At 37.6% G+C, this 18,484-nt stretch overlaps 1 protein-coding gene across 1 annotated transcript in view; it reads left to right on the forward strand.

Moving 5' to 3' along the window:
- The window catches only part of ZRANB3 (zinc finger RANBP2-type containing 3), a 259,543-nt gene that overhangs the window by 147,304 nt on the left and 93,755 nt on the right, over positions 1–18,484 (forward strand). Inside the window, exons 7-8 of the mRNA XM_030887987.2 lie at positions 7,333–7,504; positions 8,568–8,702. Coding sequence (XP_030743847.1) covers positions 7,333–7,504; positions 8,568–8,702 — 307 coding nt within the window. The remainder of the gene's footprint in view (positions 1–7,332; positions 7,505–8,567; positions 8,703–18,484) is intronic.

The following is an 18,484-nucleotide window of genomic DNA, read 5'->3' on the forward strand; positions in this document are numbered from 1 at the left end:
GGGCAAGATATGACAAAATACCCATTTATAAACTATCAAGGGCTCATGTGGGAGGGGGGAGCGGGGAGGGAGGGGAAAAATGAGGACCTAATGCCAATAAGGGTTTTTATCTTGAAGTAAATAACACTTCTTCTATTTCAAAGTTGATTTAGCTGTTTTGTGCACCTTGCATTTCTTTATGAACTTTAGAATCATCTTCTCGATTACATTAATATGTTGTACAAACATCACCAGAATTCATTGCCAAATTCTCCATCACCATACACAGAAAATCCATGCTTTCTAGCCAATGACATTTTCCCCCTTTTCTGCCTCCATCTGGAAGCCACTAATGATCCTTGGTTTCTCTGTGCATTTTTACCTATTCTGTGTATTTCATATAAATGAGATCATTGTTCTTTTGTGATTCATTCAACATAATATACTCAAGGTTCATCTATGTTGTAGCTTGTATCAGGATATCATTTTTCTTTATTGTTGAGTAGTATTTCATTAATGTATTTATCTACCACATTTTAAAAATTAAATACTTTTATTGGGGGCTCTTACATGCCCATCACAATCCATATAATCATCCATTGTGTCAAGCACATTTGTACATATGCTGCCATCATCCTTTTCAAAGCGTTTTCTTTCTTCTTGAACCCTTGATATCAGCTCCTCATTTTTGCCCCTCCCTCCACCACCACCACCACCCCGCCCTCCCTCAAGAACCCTTGATAAGTTATAGATTATTATTTTCATATCTTACATCGTCCTCTGTCACCCTTCACCCATTTTTCTGTTGTTCATTCCCCTGGGAGGGGGTTATATTTTATCCTTGTGATCGATTCCCCCTTTCTCCCACCACCTTGCACTTATACTCCTGGTATCTCTATTCTCATTGTTGGCCCTGAGGGGTTTATCTATCCTGGATTCCCTGGGTTGCAGGCTCTTATCTGTAGCAGTGTGCATGTTCTAATCCAATTTGTAAGGAAGAATTAAGGTCATGATAGTGGGGGTAAGGAAGCATTAAGGAACTAGAGAAAAGTTGTGGGTTTCATCGGTGCTATACTGAACCCTGACTGAACCCTCATCTCTTCCTTGTGATCCTTCTGTGAGGGATGTCCAATTGTCTACAGATGGGCTTTGGGTTTCCACTTCATGCCACCACTCCCCCCCGACCCTCCCCCTAATGCACATTGGGAATGATTTTGTTCTGGGGCTTAGATGCCTGATACCTGGTCCCATCAACAACTCATGATCACACAGGCTGGTGTGCTTCTTCCATGTGGACTTTGTTACTTCTCAGTTAGATGGCCACTTGTTTATCTTCAAGCCTTTAAGATCCCAGATGCTATATCTTTTGATAGCCGGGCACCATCAGCTTTCTTCACCACATTTGCTTATGCACCCATTTTGTCTTCAATGATCGTGTCGGGAAAGTGAGCATCACTTGTGTTGAAGGAGTACTTGAGTCAAGGCCCAATGTCCATCTGCAACCTTAATTCTTTTTATTTTTTTAGTCATTTTATTGGGGGCTCCTACAACGCTTATCACAATCCATATATACATCAGTTGTGTAAAGCACATTGTACATTCATCGCCCTCATCATTCTCAAAACATTTGCTCTCCACTTAAGCCTTTGGCATCAGCTCCTCATTTTTCCCCCTCTCTCCCCACTGCCCCTTCCCTCATGAACCACCCCCATTCTAATCACTAGCAATTAATAAAACTTGGTGTGATGTCTGCTCAATTTTATACTGAAAAAGCTAGTAAAATGCATTAATTTCTTTATTATTGGCTTTAGTAATTGATACATCATTTTGAATTTTAATTATATTACCGTGTACATTCGAGTGTAAGCCAACCCAAACATCAGCCGAGGCACTTCATTTTACCACAAAAACTGCATTTAAAATATGCTGGAAAATTTTACCTATAAACAAATATATACTGTACCTGGTTTTCTTTTTTTAAAAAAATCATTTTATTGGGGGCTCATACAACTCTTATCATAATCCATACATACATGAATTGTATAAAGCACATTTGTACATTCGTTACCCTCATCATTCTCAAAACATTTGCTCTCCACTTAAGACCCTGGCATCAGCTCCTCATTTTGCCCCATTCCTCCCTGCTCCCCCTTCCCTCATGAACTTTTGATAATTTATAAATTATTATTTTGTCATATCTTATACTGTCCAACGTCTCCCTTCACCTACTTTTCTGTTGTCCAACCCCCAGGGAGGAGGTTATATGTAGATCCCTGTATCAGTTCCCCCTTTCTACCTCACTCTCTAGGTATCAACACTCTCACCACTGGTCCTGAAGGGATCATCTGTCCTGGATTTCCTGTGTTTCCAGTTCCTATCTCTACCAGTGTACATCCTCTGGTCTAGCCAGATTTGTAAGGTAGAATTGGGATCATGATAGTGAGGGGTGGAGTGGGGAGTGCAGAAAGCATTTAGGAACTGGAGGAAAATTGTATGTTTCATCGTTGCTTCATTGCACCCTGACTGTCTTGTCTCTTCCTCGAGACCCTTCCAAAAGTGGATGCCCAGTTGCCTATAGATGGGCTTTGGGTCTCCACTCCGCACTCCCCTTCATTCACAATGATAGGATTTTTTTGTTGTTTGATGCCTGATACCTGATCCCTTCGCCACTTTGTGATCACACAGGCTGGTGTACTTCTTCCATGTGGGTGCAACCTTAATTCTTAACATATATGATATGAGTACATAGTTCTATTCCCCTCTCATATATATTTACGTATGTACATGCCTGTATTTAGACCTCTATAAATGTTCTTTGCTCTATTTCCTTTTACTTTCTTATCCCACCATCATGTTGGCCTGTATTTGGGTTTAGTAATTCCTTGCTGCTACATTGCACTTGATTAAGCCCCACTAGGCATACTGCACCCTTCTCTCCATTGATTTTAGTTCACTTGTTCCCTTGTCCCTGGTTGGTTCCCCCTCCCCCCCTGACTTCCTTTCTCCCACATCCCCTTCTCCCATATCTCCCCAGAACCACTGGTCCCATTGTTTTCATCTCTGAGTTGTTTATCCGGCCTATCTTATCTAGATAGACATGGAAAGACATTAATAAGCACAAAAACCAGAAAAAGCCAAAAGAAAGAAATCCCAAGGAAGTTAAAACCAACAAAACAGTAACAACAACAACAAAATCAAAATAAACTACAACAAAAAGGAAGCCACTGACAAAAATGGAAAAACCTATAGATAGTTCAAGGTCTGTTTGTTGGCCTTTACAAGTGTTTTCCAGTGAGTCTGATGGGGTGCCACACTCTGTCTGGTATTCTCTGGAGATTTCATCACTTTGCTCCCTTTCCTGCTCTGCTGCATGCCCTTAGTGTTTCACCCCAGTGTGGTGGGGTCAGATTGGGTACAGTTCCTATACTGTGTCTACAGTGTTGTCCCCCATAGCACTATGTTCAGTGAGGAATGGACGTTGTGTCTTGTAGTGGAGCCGGCTGTATGGTCCTCTCTATGCATTGTCTGCTCTGAGCAGGAATTTCTTCCTCAGGGCTTGGTGGGTTAGGATGTGGTTCCCTCCCTCTCCATCCCTCATAATTTCTCCTGTGTCCTCTAATCAGATGTGCCCTCCTTTCCAAGCTGTAGCTTCAGTGCTGTCCTCTGAAGTGTATTCTTTAAGAGGAGTGGGGGAGTGTCCACATAGTTGGGATTTGGACCGGTCCTGCAGACTTTTATTGATTCCCTGGTACTTGACAGTATGTTGTATTTATGTCTTAGCACATCGGCTTGAAGCCTGATCTCTCTCTCCCTCTCCTGTGAAGATATAAGCAATATATTGCCCTTGGGTGGGTTAGTGCTCTACTCCCTACCTACCCCTGTCTTTTTTTCTTCTCTCCTTTCCCCCTCCTATTTAGTTGGCTGCCATATGCATCCCTACTTGGGTTTGGCCGCTGCCATAGTACCTGGACCTCACCCAGGAATGTATTTATATAGTAGCTTTCCCCCTATGTCCCATTTCTTAAGCATACCTCAGCGGACCCATGTTGTACTTGTCCTTTTTTGCTTGGCTTATTTAACTTAGCATGATTTCCTCCAGTTCTTCCCATGAGGCAATGTGTTGCATGCGTTCATCGCTGGTTTTTTAGGTATGTGTAGTACTCCATTGTATGAATATACCACAGTTTTTTGATCCACTCGTCAGTTGATGGGAATTTGGGTTGTTCCCAGCTCCTTGCAATTGTGAACTGTGCCATGATGAACATTGGAGTACAGATGTCTGGCCATGGTTTGTTTCTTGCCTCTTCTGGGTATATGCCCAGTAGGGGGATTGCTGGGTCATATGGTAGCTCAGTCTCCATCTTTTTTAGATATTGCCAAATCGATTTCCATAATGGCTGTACATACCAAAGGTCCACCAGTAGGGGACGAGAGTTCCTACGTCACCCATCCCCTCCAACACTTGTTACATTCTGATTTTTTGAATTGGTCTCCTTTTTCAGTGGAATTGTTTTTGTCTTTTCTCCATTGATTAGCATCTTGACTTTTGGTTTTCCATATATAGCTTGTATAATATTGAGGAATTTTTCTTCCATTCCTATCTTCTTAAGTGTCTTAAACAGGAATGGGTGTTGGATGTTGTTGAATGCTTTTTCCGCATCTATCGATATTATCATGTGGTTCTTGTAATTTTTTTCATGTCAATATGGTGATTAATAGTAATGGTCTTTCATATGTTGAACCATCCTTGTATCCCTGGTATGAATCCCACTTGGTCACCGTGAATTATTTTTTTTAATATGATTTTGCATTCTATTGGCCAGTATTTTGTTGAGGATTTTTGCATCAATGTTCATTAGGAATATTGATCTGTAGTTCTCAATTCTTGTGGGATCTTTGCCTGCTTTAGGTATCAGAGTTATACTAGCTTCATAGAAAGAGTTTGGGAATTTTCTGTCTTTATCTATGTTTTGGAAGAGTTTGTGTAGGATTGGTGTCAGTTTTTCCCTGAATGCTTGGTAGTATTCTCCTTTGAAGCCATCTGGCCTGAAGGATTTTTTTTTTGTTGGTAATTCCTTGATAACCTTGTCTATCTCTTCTTTTGCTATGGGTCTGTTGAGATTCTTGATGTCCATCTAGGATATTCTAGGGAGGGACTGTTTTTCCATATATTTGTCCATATCTTCCAATTTGTTGAATTCTGTAGATTACAATCCTTCATAGTACAGTGTAATTATCCTTTTGATTTCATTAGAGTCCGTTGTAATGTCCCCTGCTTCATCCCTCATCCTTGCTATTGTTCCTTCCTTTCTTTGGTTAGGTTTGCCAGCTGTCTGTCAATTCTGTTGATCCTTTCAAAGAACCAACTTTTAGCTGCATTAATTTTTCCCATGGTTTTCTTGTTTTCCCTCTCCTGTATCTCAGCCCTGATTTTTTTTTTGTTATTTAAAATATATTTTAATGAAAGCAACTTTTCATCATCTTTAAATAAAAATGATTTACATTTCTAAAATCTGAGGCTGTTCTGGCAGTAGGACTTAATTCCTTCCTGCTCCACAGGCTTTAGATTCCACCGCACCACTAATTACCCAGTGCTCTTGAGGCACGTGTCAGACATGTCCTCCTCTGTCTGAAGTCCTTGTGGCAACTTCAGTGCCTGGATCCTTATCAAATGTTTCACCACTTTCAGTTTTGCATTCACTGAAGGGATATTCTTATGAACTTGAGGAGTATGTGCTTTTTCTAATCCAAGCATCTTTATTATATCTTTTTCCAATATGGCCATCTTTTTGTACTTTTTATCCTGGTAACAATATGCAGTTTATGAGGGTTTTGTGGCTCACCACCATATTTTTCGTGATCTGCTGGCAAAGTCAGCCCTGATTTTTATTATTTCTTTCCTTTTGCTATTATTAGGATTGTTTTGTTGACTCTGCTCTAATTGTGTAAGTTGTGTGCCAGCATATCACCCATAAGTCTCTCTTCCATTTTCATGTATGCATGTATTGCTATCAAACTTCCTCTGATATATGCCTTTGCTGTATCCCAGAGGTTTTGGTATGTTGTATATTCATTCTCATTAGTTTGTATAAACTTCCTGATTTCATCTCTGATCTGGGACAATATCCACTCTTTTTACAATAGAGAGTTATTCATTCTCCAATGATATGCCTTTGTTTTCTTTATTGTACTTTTGTTGACTTCCAACCTTATGGCATGGTTGGAGAGAGAAGTCTGTATAATCTCTATGTGCTTGAATTTACCCAGGTGTGACTTGTGTCCCAGCATGTGGTCTGTCTTCAAGTATGTACTATGTGGGCTTGAAAAGAATGTGAATTTTTTTTTTTATTTGGGTTGAAAGCTCTGAAAATATATATCAGGTCAAGTCGTCTAATTGTGCTGTTTAGATCTGTAGCCTGCTTGATAATTTTCTTTCCCCATGATTTGTCTTTTGCAGCAAGTGCTGTATATACCATCTTTTGTTTATCCATTCATCTGTTCATTGACATATACACTCCCATTCTGGTTATTTTGAATAATGCTGCTGTAAATGTTGGTGCACAAGTATCAGTTTGAATTCATGCTTTCAACTCTTTGGGATATATACATAGGAATGAAATTGTTGTATCATATGGTAATTCTGTGTTTATGTTTTTGATGAATTGCCTGTTTTCCAAAAAGCCTGCATGCTCCCACCAGCAATAGGTGAGGATTCCAATTTCTCTACATTCTTATCAGTCCTTGTTGATTTTGATTTTTATAACAATAGCCATTCTTGTAGACCTGAAGTGGTATTTCCTTGAGCATATTTTTTGTGTGCTTAATGGTCACTTGTATATCTTCTTTGGTGAAATAGCATTTCATATCCTTTGACCAATTTTTGATTGTGTTGTTTCTCTGTATATTGGGTTATTGTTTAAATTGTAAGCCCCTGAGATGATGACACCAGGAATTACACATTGCAGCACTGTATGTAGTACATCTTGCTCACAGTACAAGGCACAAAAAAACAGGTGGTTGTTATGTGTGGCTTCTCATAACTTGAACATGTTATAAGTAAGGGACTATCTATAAAATATAAGACTGTTACGTTGGTTCCTACTCACAGCAACTGTAGGGTACTCTAGAATTGCTCCCTAGCATTTCAGAGACTGGAAATCTTTATAGGAAAGTCTAATCTTTCTCCCAAGGAGTTACTCTTAGGTTCAAACCATTGACCTTTTTTGTTATCAGGCCTATCTAAGATGAACGCACCACATCATCAGTGTTCTTTGAATTACTTATACATACCAGATAAATTGTTTTCTTACTCCAAAATTCTGCTCAGCTACATATTTTTCTTCACATGTACAGGTTTTTTGGTAGAAGACCTCAGTGGGATTGTAGAGGGGCATCAAACCTTAATGAACTTCATCAGCTATTAAGTGATATAATGATTAGAAGATTAAAGAATGAAGTGTTAACCCAACTGCCCCCTAAAATCAGACAGCGTATTCCATTTGATCTTCCAGCAGCAGCTGCCAAGGTGAGAACCCTAGCTTGATTGGAAGTCATATTTTAAATCACTTAAAATTATACTATTAAAGATTATTCATATTTCATAATTTCACAGGAGGAAAAGTCTGTTTTCTTAAAATAGGCTTAGCAGAGCATGTGATTTGGCTTTCTATCATTTCCAGAAGGGAGCAAGTAGACTTTAATTTTAGTCATCAGATAAAAAATGTTCCTGCTGAATATAGGAAAAATATTAAAATTGCAAAAAAAGAGATTTGGATTTAGTATTAAAAAATTGAAGTTTTTATAAATTGTGAAAGCCAAAAAACAGCAAGGGCATTTTTGTTTTCTTGCTCTAGAATTTTTAAGTGTAAATAGTTTTTGCCTCATTTTACTTTGATTAATTTGGATATAGCCCTCTAGATATCTTTTTTTAATTGTTTTATTAGGAGCTTATCACAATTCATACATACTCTTCTAGATATCTTAAAGACCTATTTCTTCAAATCTCAACATAACTTGTAAACAAAGAATGTTTCATTGTTGTATCCTTTGAGCTTAAAGTGAGTATTTTGTAAACATTGAGCAATGTGCTATGTCTAAAATAAGAATGATCTGATTTTCTTTACTGCTTCATCATTAGAAAGAAAAATAAAATGAGTTAATATGTGATTATAATTATTTAATTAATATTCTCCAAGTCTTTGTATATTTAAAGATATTATTTTATAAAAGTGCGTTGCTCTCATACATTTTCACCACTCTGCCCTCTTATGTGTTTAAATTTTTTAATTTACTCTTCAAAGTGCTTTTCTTTACAAGGATGCTCAACTTGTTTAATTTATGTTTAAAGGGGGACTTTGTTTTCCCTCACAGCTTGTCACTGGTTTCTGTAATTAACGTGATTATGTGACTGGCCTACCTCCATTGATGATTTTAATTAAGCGTGTTGGCCTTTTTGTGGATCTTCTTTCCTCTTATATATTTCTAAGGACAGGTGCGGGGTGGGGTGGGGTGTGAATAATTCACTCTTGCATGAATTGTTCTGTTCTTCCTACCGAATTTCTAAACTGTGTGATTTTTGTCCCACATAGGAATTGAATTCCAGTTTTGAAGAGTGGGAGAAATTAATGAAAACTCTAAATTCAGGTGCTGCTGAGACTGGAAACCACTTTTCACAAGTCATGGGGTTGATTACACGCATGTTTAAACAAACTGCTATTGCCAAGGTACTCATGACTGGTCCATTGTCTGTTTTTCTTGATACAAACTGATGCATTTCAATTTTTTACTGAGGTGCGTTATTTGTGTAAAGCAGTGTATCCTTTCAACTCTTCATTATGAAAAAGGTAGACATAGGATAAGTAAAAAAATATTGATATGCAATTATATAAATGTTTATTAAGCAAAAATATCAAAGTGTGAAGCCCTTGTTTCCCCACATATCTTCCTTCTAGGTCCATATACAGCTGACGGTGGTGTTCCACCCCTCTAAACCTTCCCTGAAAAATTCAGTACTCTTTAGTGTACACCACCTTCAAATAATAGTTTAGGTACCCTCCACGGACTGAAATCATGTTCCTTTTCAATATTATTTGTGTTTGGGAAACAAAAACACGTCTTGAAGAGTCAACAGGACTTTCAAATGGATAGGATAAGGTTTCCCAATGAAATTCTCATAGGACAGCCCTTCCTACCCTTGAAAAGTGAGCAGCTACCTTGTCTGATAGAGGGGAAACGTCCTTGAAGTCACTTTCCTGGCCTTTTTCCCACTGATGCTGTTTTCAATTTTCTCCAACTGTCTTCCTAATACATCCCTTAGTTCATTTTGTGTTCTTCAAGGTAACCATCAGAATTACCCCTTTGTAAGTCCAAAAAAACAATTGTCAGACGCTTCGAAACGACCTCTCTGCCTTGAATTCATTCTAGGGGTCTTCTCAGCCTTACTTAGAACACTTGTTCCAGCAAAAACCCCTTTATTTTATGTTGGACAGCATTCCTAGTAATGTAGGAAGATTTCCATTTGATTTTGTTAAAAATTAGATATTAGCCCTGACTTTTTTTCCAAGGCACAAAATGTTTCTTTGTTTTGAAAGCACCCTAAGGAGACTAATGCCGGTATCTTAGAGATAACTTGTCTGTAGCTATCCGCTGATCTGTAAGATATGTTTAAATGGTTCTTGTGTGGAAGAAACTCCTGCATATATGAACTGGAACCCTAGTAGAAATACTTTTGATATACCCTGGTCTTCAACAAATATACGATACCTGCCCATATATTGATCCTTTCCACTGTATGAGCATGGTTCAATTGAAGGAGGACCATGTGCTTTACATTGTCCCGTTTGAAGGACATACACGTGTCAGTCCTTGTTATCAGCTGATTTACTACACATTTGCTACTGATAATCATTTTTATTTAAGTCAAGCGTTTTGTGTCAGTGTTGTATTTCTAGTTTCCTATGCAGGGTGGCTATGAGTTGGCATCTACTCTATTACAGTGAGAGTTATGGAAATAGATATGCTCATTTCGTATTTGTTAGCTTAAGTACTTACTAGAGGTTATTATGAGTTTTTAAATCTCAGTATGCCTTTTAAGCAGATGCATCATAAAGCAATTGTGAGGTTTATTGAAGTTTATATACTGATAAGTGTACCCTCTTAGTGTGATGGGAGTTGATAAATGCATCTAGTCCTATAACTATCACTGCATTCAAGACATAGAACATTTCTGCTGTCCCAAAAGGTTATCTGAAGCTCCTTTGTAGTGATTTTTCTCTGGTCACCCCTAGCCGTTGGCATTCACAAATACACTTTCTATCATGATAGTTTTGCATTTTACAAAATGTGACAAAAATGAAATCATATAATATGAAAATTATGTCTGCCTTCTTTCCTTAACATAATAAAGCTTTTGGTATTGATCCATGTTGTTGCTGAAGATTATTTTAGAATATGAACGTGGAGTTTTTTTTCCCCTTCACCAACTAATGAATATTTGATTATTCTAAGTTTAGATTATTATGTGTAAAACTACTCTACTCAGTTATATACAAGAGGGCTCAAAAGTTCATAGAAAACTTCCATTACTTTTCATTCCATTTTTCAATGAGCTTTTTGAAGCTCCTTCATGCATTGTTTTATTTAGGCATATTTATTCACTTCCTGCAGACAAATACCTAGGAATGGGACTACTGATTCTTTTATAAGCTAAACTTTATATGAAAACTGCCAAGTCCTTATTCAAAGTGACTCTCCATTTTTTAATCCTACTGGTAATGTGAGAAGACCGCGTGCTCTATATCTTTGCTAACAGTTGGCATTTCAGTCTTTGTTTTTTTTTTAAACACTTTTGTTGGCATATAATTCACATACCATAAAATTCAGTGCTTTAAATGTATTAAAAAGAGTGTGTCCATCTTTCTTATTTATAAACATTCTAGTATGTATGTACACATATCCCTCTGTAGTTTCTAACTTGCATTGCCCTAATGACTAGTAATGTGCTTCATTTCTATTTTCTTTTGTGAGGTGTCCATGTTAACCCATTTTTTATCTTTTTTTGCTAAAGCTCTTTATATATCTTGGAAGCAAGTATGTATGTCTTTTGTAAATATTTTCTTCAACATTTACTAAAGCTTTAGGTTATCAGTAAGATTGGGCTATTTTTTATGGCAAAGAACATGGCAATGTGTATTCTGTTTTACAACAAGGTCACTAGGCATCAGAGCTGACTATCACAACTAGCAAAATAACACCAACTATTTTGGCTTCATTGTGAATCAGAATTGACTTGATGGCAACAGCTTTGGGTTTGGTTTGTTTTTGTGAGATTTTTTCAGTTAATTTTTTGGTATGGAACAAATTAATGGTGGCAATTCAGTTGTATTCTTTTTTCCCCCCTGTTTTTTTGCATGTGAATACTGAATTTTCCCAGCACCCTTTGTTGAATAACCAAGTTTTCCTTATTGGATCATCATCAAAAATCAATTAGCCATAATTGTATAGGTCTATTTCTGAACTCCCTATTCACTTCAGATGATCTGTAAATCTAAACTTACATAATCCCCCCAGCAGCTTGGTGACTGTAGCTTTATAAATCTGAATCATTTAGTATTCAATTCCTGCTGTATTTTTTTTCTTTCTTTTTTTTGAAGATCATTTTATTGGGGGCTCTTACAGCTCTTATAACATTCCATACATCAATTGTATCAAGCCTATTTGTACATGTTACTATCATTATTTTCTAAACACTTTCTATTTGAGTCCTTGGTATTAAAGCTCCTCTTTTTGTATTCTTTTTCAAACTTAAGTTATGTCTATTATAGGTCTTTGCTTACATATGTATATTTTAGAATAATTTTATCAAGTATGTGAATTTTTTGTTGAAATCCTGTTGGAGTTGCATATTATATGTAAGAAATATTATCTTTTTTCTATGGAAAAAATTTTCTCTTCTTAATTTCTTTCTGCAATAGTTTATCACTATCTTGCACACATTTTGTTACATTTATATCTGAATGTAGTCCATGTCATTTTATATGCTCACAAGTAGTATTTTTTTAAGTAACTATTTCTAATTTTTTATTCTAAGAACTTGAATTACAAAGAAAATGAAGATAAACCAGTACTACTGAGTTGATTCTGACTCAGCAACACTATACAAATTTCCAAGGCTGTAATCTTTATGGGACATATAGCCTCATTTTTATCCCATGAAGCAACTAGTGGTTTTTGAACTGCTGACCTTGGAGTTAGCAATCCAGTGTTTACCCAACAGCACCACCAAATCTCCAGAGGCTGTGGAATTAGTACTGGTATTTTTATTTTTATGGGAAACACTATAAATCCTATAAATAATTAAAAAGAAGATAATATTGAAAACAACTTTACATCCAAAGAAACCGCAAGACGTATGTGAAATGGACAGTTTCCTCAAAAATCAATTTTAAAAACCCAAAGAAATTTAAAAGAATGATTAGTTGTATATGAAGTAAAGGAATTTAATGCATAATTTAAAACCATTCTTCAATGAAAACTTGAGGCTTAAATGTTTTCACTGGTAAATTTTATCAGACATTTAATGCAGATATATCAATCTTACCCCTTCAGAAAACAGATGAGTGAAATATCTCTGACTAATATTACTAAACCAGTATTTTCCTGAAATTAATCGCAGTCAAATGAATTTGAAAAACTTTGATTAAATGTTAGCAAATTTAACACAAAAATCATTTTTAAAATAGTTATACTGGGAATACAAAATTGGTTTAAGATTTAATCAATCACTTTATTTTTTTAAAATCATTTTATTGGGGGCTCTTACAGCTCTTATCACAATCCATACATACATCCATTATGTCAAGCACATTTGTGCATGTGTTGCCATCATCATTTTCAAACCATTTTCTCTCTACTTGGTATCAGCCTTTTACCTTCCTGGTATCGCTACTCTCATTATTGGTCCTGAAGGGTTTATCTGCCCTGGATTTCCTGTGTTGAGAGCTCTTATCTGTATCAGTATAAACTAGCTGAATTTGTAAGGTTGAATTGGTAACATGATGGTGGGGTTGGGAGAATCATTAAAGAACTAGATGAAAGTTGTGTGTTTCATCGGTGCTATACTGCACCCTAATCAATCACCTTAATGCAGAACATTATTTAGGTTAAAAAAAAGGAAAGCTACCATATGATTTTTCCAGCATTTGGCAAAGTTCAGTATCCATTCATGATAAAAACTAAGGAAACTAAGATAGAAAGGAATTTCCACATCTGATATAAGTCATGTATTTTAAAACTATGACTAACATCATTAAGATGAAGAAAATGTTATTCCTTTAACCTGGGGAGCAAGATAAATATGAGGGGGCTTCAAAAAGTTCTGGGAAAACTCAAGTTCTTTGGAAAACAAAATTTGTAAATAATGGGAAAATTCCATTATTTTTTAAATTCCATTTTTCCAAGAACTTTTTTACAACTACCCCACCTCCCACTCCCTCCACCCCATATAGTTGCTGTCACCACTTCAGTTCAGTGTTACTCTGGATACCTTGTTGTTAGATGCTGTTGAGTCAGTTCTGACTCAGAGTGATCACATGTAGAGCAGAAGGAAACGCTCCCTGTGCTCGCACCACCCTCACAGTCATGGCTGTGTTTGAGCCATTGTTGCAGCCATTGCATCAATCTATCCCATTAAGGGTCTTGCTCTTTTTGATAAACTAAACTTCTGCTTTAGAAAGCATGTTCTCCCTCGCAGGGTCTGATTTTCCGGAGAACAGGTCCAAAGGATGTGAGAGGAAGTCTCACTATTTTCCTTTCTAACAAACAACTGACTCTCCAGATTTGTTCATTCTTTAGTGAGTCTGTGGTATATTTAGTTTTTTTCACCATCATCATAATTCAAAGGTATCAATTCTTATTAAATCTACCTTACGAATTATCCAGAATTTGCATGAATATCAAACACCTGAAAATACTATGGCTTGGCCAGACACTGTGCTGTTCATGGTGAAATCTTTGCTTTTTAACACTTTAAAGTGATCAGTTACACCAGATTTGCCCAATGCAATAATTCGTTTGACTTCATGGCTGCTGCTTCCATGAGCCTTGATTGTCAATTCAAGTAAAGTGGAATCCTTGACAAGTTTAATCTTTCCTTCATTTATTATGATGTTGCCTACTAGTCCAGTATAGAGGATTTGGGTTTTCTTCATAGTAAGGTATAATCCATCATGAAGGCTATAGTCTTTGATCTCCATCAGGAAGTGCTTCAAATAATCTTTTCTTTCAGTAAGGAAGGTCGTGTTATAGCCATAGTGCAGGTTGTTAATGAGTCATTCTCTCATTATGGTTCTGTATTTTATTTTATATGGTCCGCCATTTCAGATTTTTTTCTCAGCAGACAGATTGAATAAGTATGGTGAAAGGATACAAGCCTTGTATACACCTTTCCTGATTTTAAACCACCCAGTATTCCCATGTTTTATTCAAACCATGTCCTGTTGATCTCTGCACAGGTTTTGCATGAACACAATTAAGTATTCTGGAATTCCCATTCTGTGTAGTATTATCCATTGCTGGGGTCAGGGGGCCAACACTCTAAAAGAATCCTCAAGAGTGACTGCGTTGGTGGAAAATATTAAAGAAGGTCAGACAGCAGGGCACCTGGGCTCCTCTTTTCACATCAGGACTGAGAGAGTGAATGTCTTTTCCAATGGATATATATAATGGGACTTACAGATCTTTCATAAGGCATGCATGTCATACAGCTAACTTATTACATAATCAATGGGTAATATCATGACTGGGTAATGTAATAAAGCAGCGATGGGGTGAATCCTCATCTTGACCTAGTGCCAGTTGACCTCGAACCCTACTGAGCCTTCTCCAGGGGGTTGCTAAATTTACAGTGAGTTCTTTATAGATCCTGATTGCTCTTATCTACAGATAACCTTCAGGCAGAGTGAATAGCCAGACACAAGAATGATTTATCTTATATGGTAGCTCCTTTACGACTGCTCCTTAATGGAGGGCTATTGCAGGGGGCACATTTTTGGCCAGGAGAACATGCATTTGAAAATATTTCTGTCTTGGAACAACAGAGATCTTTCTCAAAATAGGGCTGGTTTTCTATGCCCATGGTTGTGAGTGTAGAAATAAGGTTAAGTCCTTTCTACCAAGTCCATAATCCATAATTTGTTATGATCCACAAAGTGAGATATAAGGGAGTACCCAAAAATCACCAGTGGTGTTTTTTTTTCTTAAGCTAGGTATTTTTTTTTTTTTTTACAAAACCTTATCACCTTCAAAGTACTCTCCATTACACTTAATACATTTGTCAAATCTGCGATTCCATTCTTGGAAACATTTTTCAAACTCATCTGTTTGGATGGCTGACAGCACCTCCCTCGTTTTTTTGTTTTACCTCTTCTGTGTTCTCAAATCGCTGCCCTTTCATCTCCCTCTTCATTTGTGGAAACAAAGAGAAGGATCACGGAGCAAAGTCAGGAGAGTAAGGTTCGTGGAGCAAGAGAGACATGCTGTTTTTTGCCCCAAACTGTCTCACTATGATGACTCCCTGAGCAGGTGCATTATTGTGGTGACAAAACCACTCCCCCATCTGCCACAAATCAGGCCTTTTTTTGTCACACGCTGTTACGCAATCTTTTCAGAACCTCTAAATAGAAAGCTTGATCAACAAACAGTCTGACTTGGTGGAACAAACTCCAAATGCACTGTCCCCCTCACATCCAAAAAACAAGAGCATCGCCTTGATCTTTGGTTTCATTTGACAAGCTTTTGGGGAGTGAGGTGGCATCTTCCACTGGCTTGATTGATGCTTGCTCGGGAACCCCATGAAGTTAATACAACCCTGTTGTATTAACACATGACGACACCAGGCAAGTGGTTTGGTTTGAGTTAGGTAGGGAGAAGTTTTTAGATAGGACCCCAAAAAGACAAAATATAAAGGAGTTTGGGGAAAAAAATGGAACAGAAAGCTTCAAAACAGCATGGAAATGTGGGGCACAAATAAGACAAAAAATATTCACATGTAACCCCCACCCTGGGGGATGGACAACAGGAAAGTAGGTGAAGGGAGTTGTCGGACAGTGTAAGACATGACAAAATAATAATTTATAAATTATCAAGGTTTGGGGAGGGAAGGGTGTGGGGAGGGAGGGGAAAAAATGAGCTGATACCAAGGGCTCAAGTAGAAAGAAAATGTTTTGAGAATGAAAATGGCCACAAATATGCAAATGTGCTTGACACAATGGATGGATGTATAGATTATCATAAGAGTTGTACGAGCCCACAATAAAATAATTTTCAAAAGAAAAATATTCACAGTACATTCCCTGCTCCAGCTTCCCATAATTTTTTATTTTATTACTGTTCGTGGTTTGCAGTATAATATTATGTTAAATGTTTCACAGTTGAGCTGAAATTATACTTCCTTACTTTGACAACTGTTGTTTTTCCTAGAGATAATAACTATCCTGGGTTTTTTTTGTTTGCTTGCTTGCTTAGCTTTCTTAGTATTTATATTGCGTTCAGGATGCTTAATTAGGGGAAAGAATTTATGAGAATCCATTAGTTAATTTTCTGTTTGGCAATAAATCCTAGATCAGTGATTCTCAACCTGTGGGTTGCGACCCCTTTGGGGATCAAATGACCCTTTCACAGGGGTTGCCTGATTCATAACAGTAGTAAAATTACAGTTATGAGGTAGCAATGAAAATAATTTCATGGATGGGGGGTCACCACAACATGAGGAACTGTATTAAAGGGTCGCGGCATTAATACGGTTGAGAACCACTGCCCTAGCTGGACGCCAGGGGCTTGAATTCACCGGGTCTTTGAAGGTAAAGAAAAGATAGGAACCCTGTTATCCCCATAAAAGTCGATATTTCCAGGATGAATGGCAGCAGAAGTTCAGTGTGTTCCATCTCAGTTTCCGAGACTGTAATCATATTTCATTCCTACTCAGCCAGAACCTCTTTCCTCAAGCATATGGAAATTGGAACTCAGTTTTTAGCTATGTTTTCTCCCCCTGAGCTGCAACCAGAAGTAACTAGTTCATGACACTACCATATTAGAATTCATAATTCATTTTTCTGAGAAATATTGTTATCTCGTAGAGTCTATAGTAACTGTAAACCATACAGTTTACCTACATTAGACATTAAATGTACTTTGGGGGAGGTCATCAGTAAGTATACTTAACATTGTTTCTATGAAAAAAAATGTGTTTCAAAGTTCTCCAAAACCAATTTTTAAGTGAACCATTGAAAGAGTACAGATTAGAAATTGGTTATTGTGTGTACAATGTGTGCATAGTCGTGTTAACCGACCACCATTAATCAACTGAGGACTGCACTGGACCTTGCAGTACTTCATCTGTTGTGCACAAGGTCGCTGTCGGAGTCAACTCGATGGCATCTAACAACAACATGCATTTGAAAGCTAGACAATGAAGATGGAAGGTTCAAAGATTGATACCTTTGAATGTTGGTGTTTGGGAAGAATATTGAACATATCCCAGCAGCACAAATGTATCAATCTTAGAAGAACTACAGCCCAAATGCTTTTAAGATGCACAGATGGCAAGATTTTGGCTTACTCAATTGGGAACACATCATTTGGAAAAAGCACTCAAAAGAAGAGGACATCCGGAACCCTGGTGGCAAAGAGACTACACGTTGAGCTCTTAACTGCATGGTCAGAAGTTCTAAACCAGCAGCCAGTTCCACATGAGAAAGCTCTGGCTCTCTACTCCCGGAAGAGTTAGTCTCAGAAACGCATAGGGGCAGTTCTGCCCAGTCCTATAGGGTCATCAGGAGTCAGTGTTTTAGAGAAGAGAACCGAGAAAAATGTTCAATGAGACTGATGGACACCAGAGCCAAAACAATAGACCCAAACATACCAACAGTCATGAAGACGGCAGGAGAGCAGGCTGAGCCAGCTGGATGGCAGCTAACAACTAAGCATTTTCTACTAAGACTCCAATTAGGTATAACCTGCACCTAACTCAGCAAGGCCTAAGCTGTTAAAACCATAAAAGGTTTCCTTTTTTTTTTTTACATCATTTTATTAGTGGCTCATACAACGCTTATCACAATCCATACATATGTCAATTGTATGAAGCACATTTGTACATTCATTGCCCTCATCATTCTCAAAACATTTGCTCTCCACCTAAGCCCCTGGCATCAGCTCCTCATTTTCGCTCTCCCTCCCCGCTCCCCTCTCCCTCATGAACCCTTGATAATTTATAAGTTATTATTTTGTCATATCTTGCACTGTCCGATGTCTCCCTTCACCCACTTTTTGATTGTCTGTCCCTGAAGGAGGAGGTTATATGTAGATCCTTGTAATCGGTTCCCGTTTTCCAACCTACCCTCCCTCCACCCTACTGGTTCTACCACTCTCACCACTGGTCCTGAAGGGATCATCGCCCTGGATTCCCTGTGTTTCCAGTTCCTATCTGTACCAGTGTACATCCTCTGGTCTA

This window comes from Echinops telfairi, unplaced genomic scaffold, assembly GCF_000313985.2.
Source record: "Echinops telfairi isolate 266 unplaced genomic scaffold, ASM31398v2 ScPeMD7_4;HRSCAF=17, whole genome shotgun sequence".
Lineage (NCBI taxonomy): Eukaryota > Metazoa > Chordata > Mammalia > Afrosoricida > Tenrecidae > Echinops > Echinops telfairi.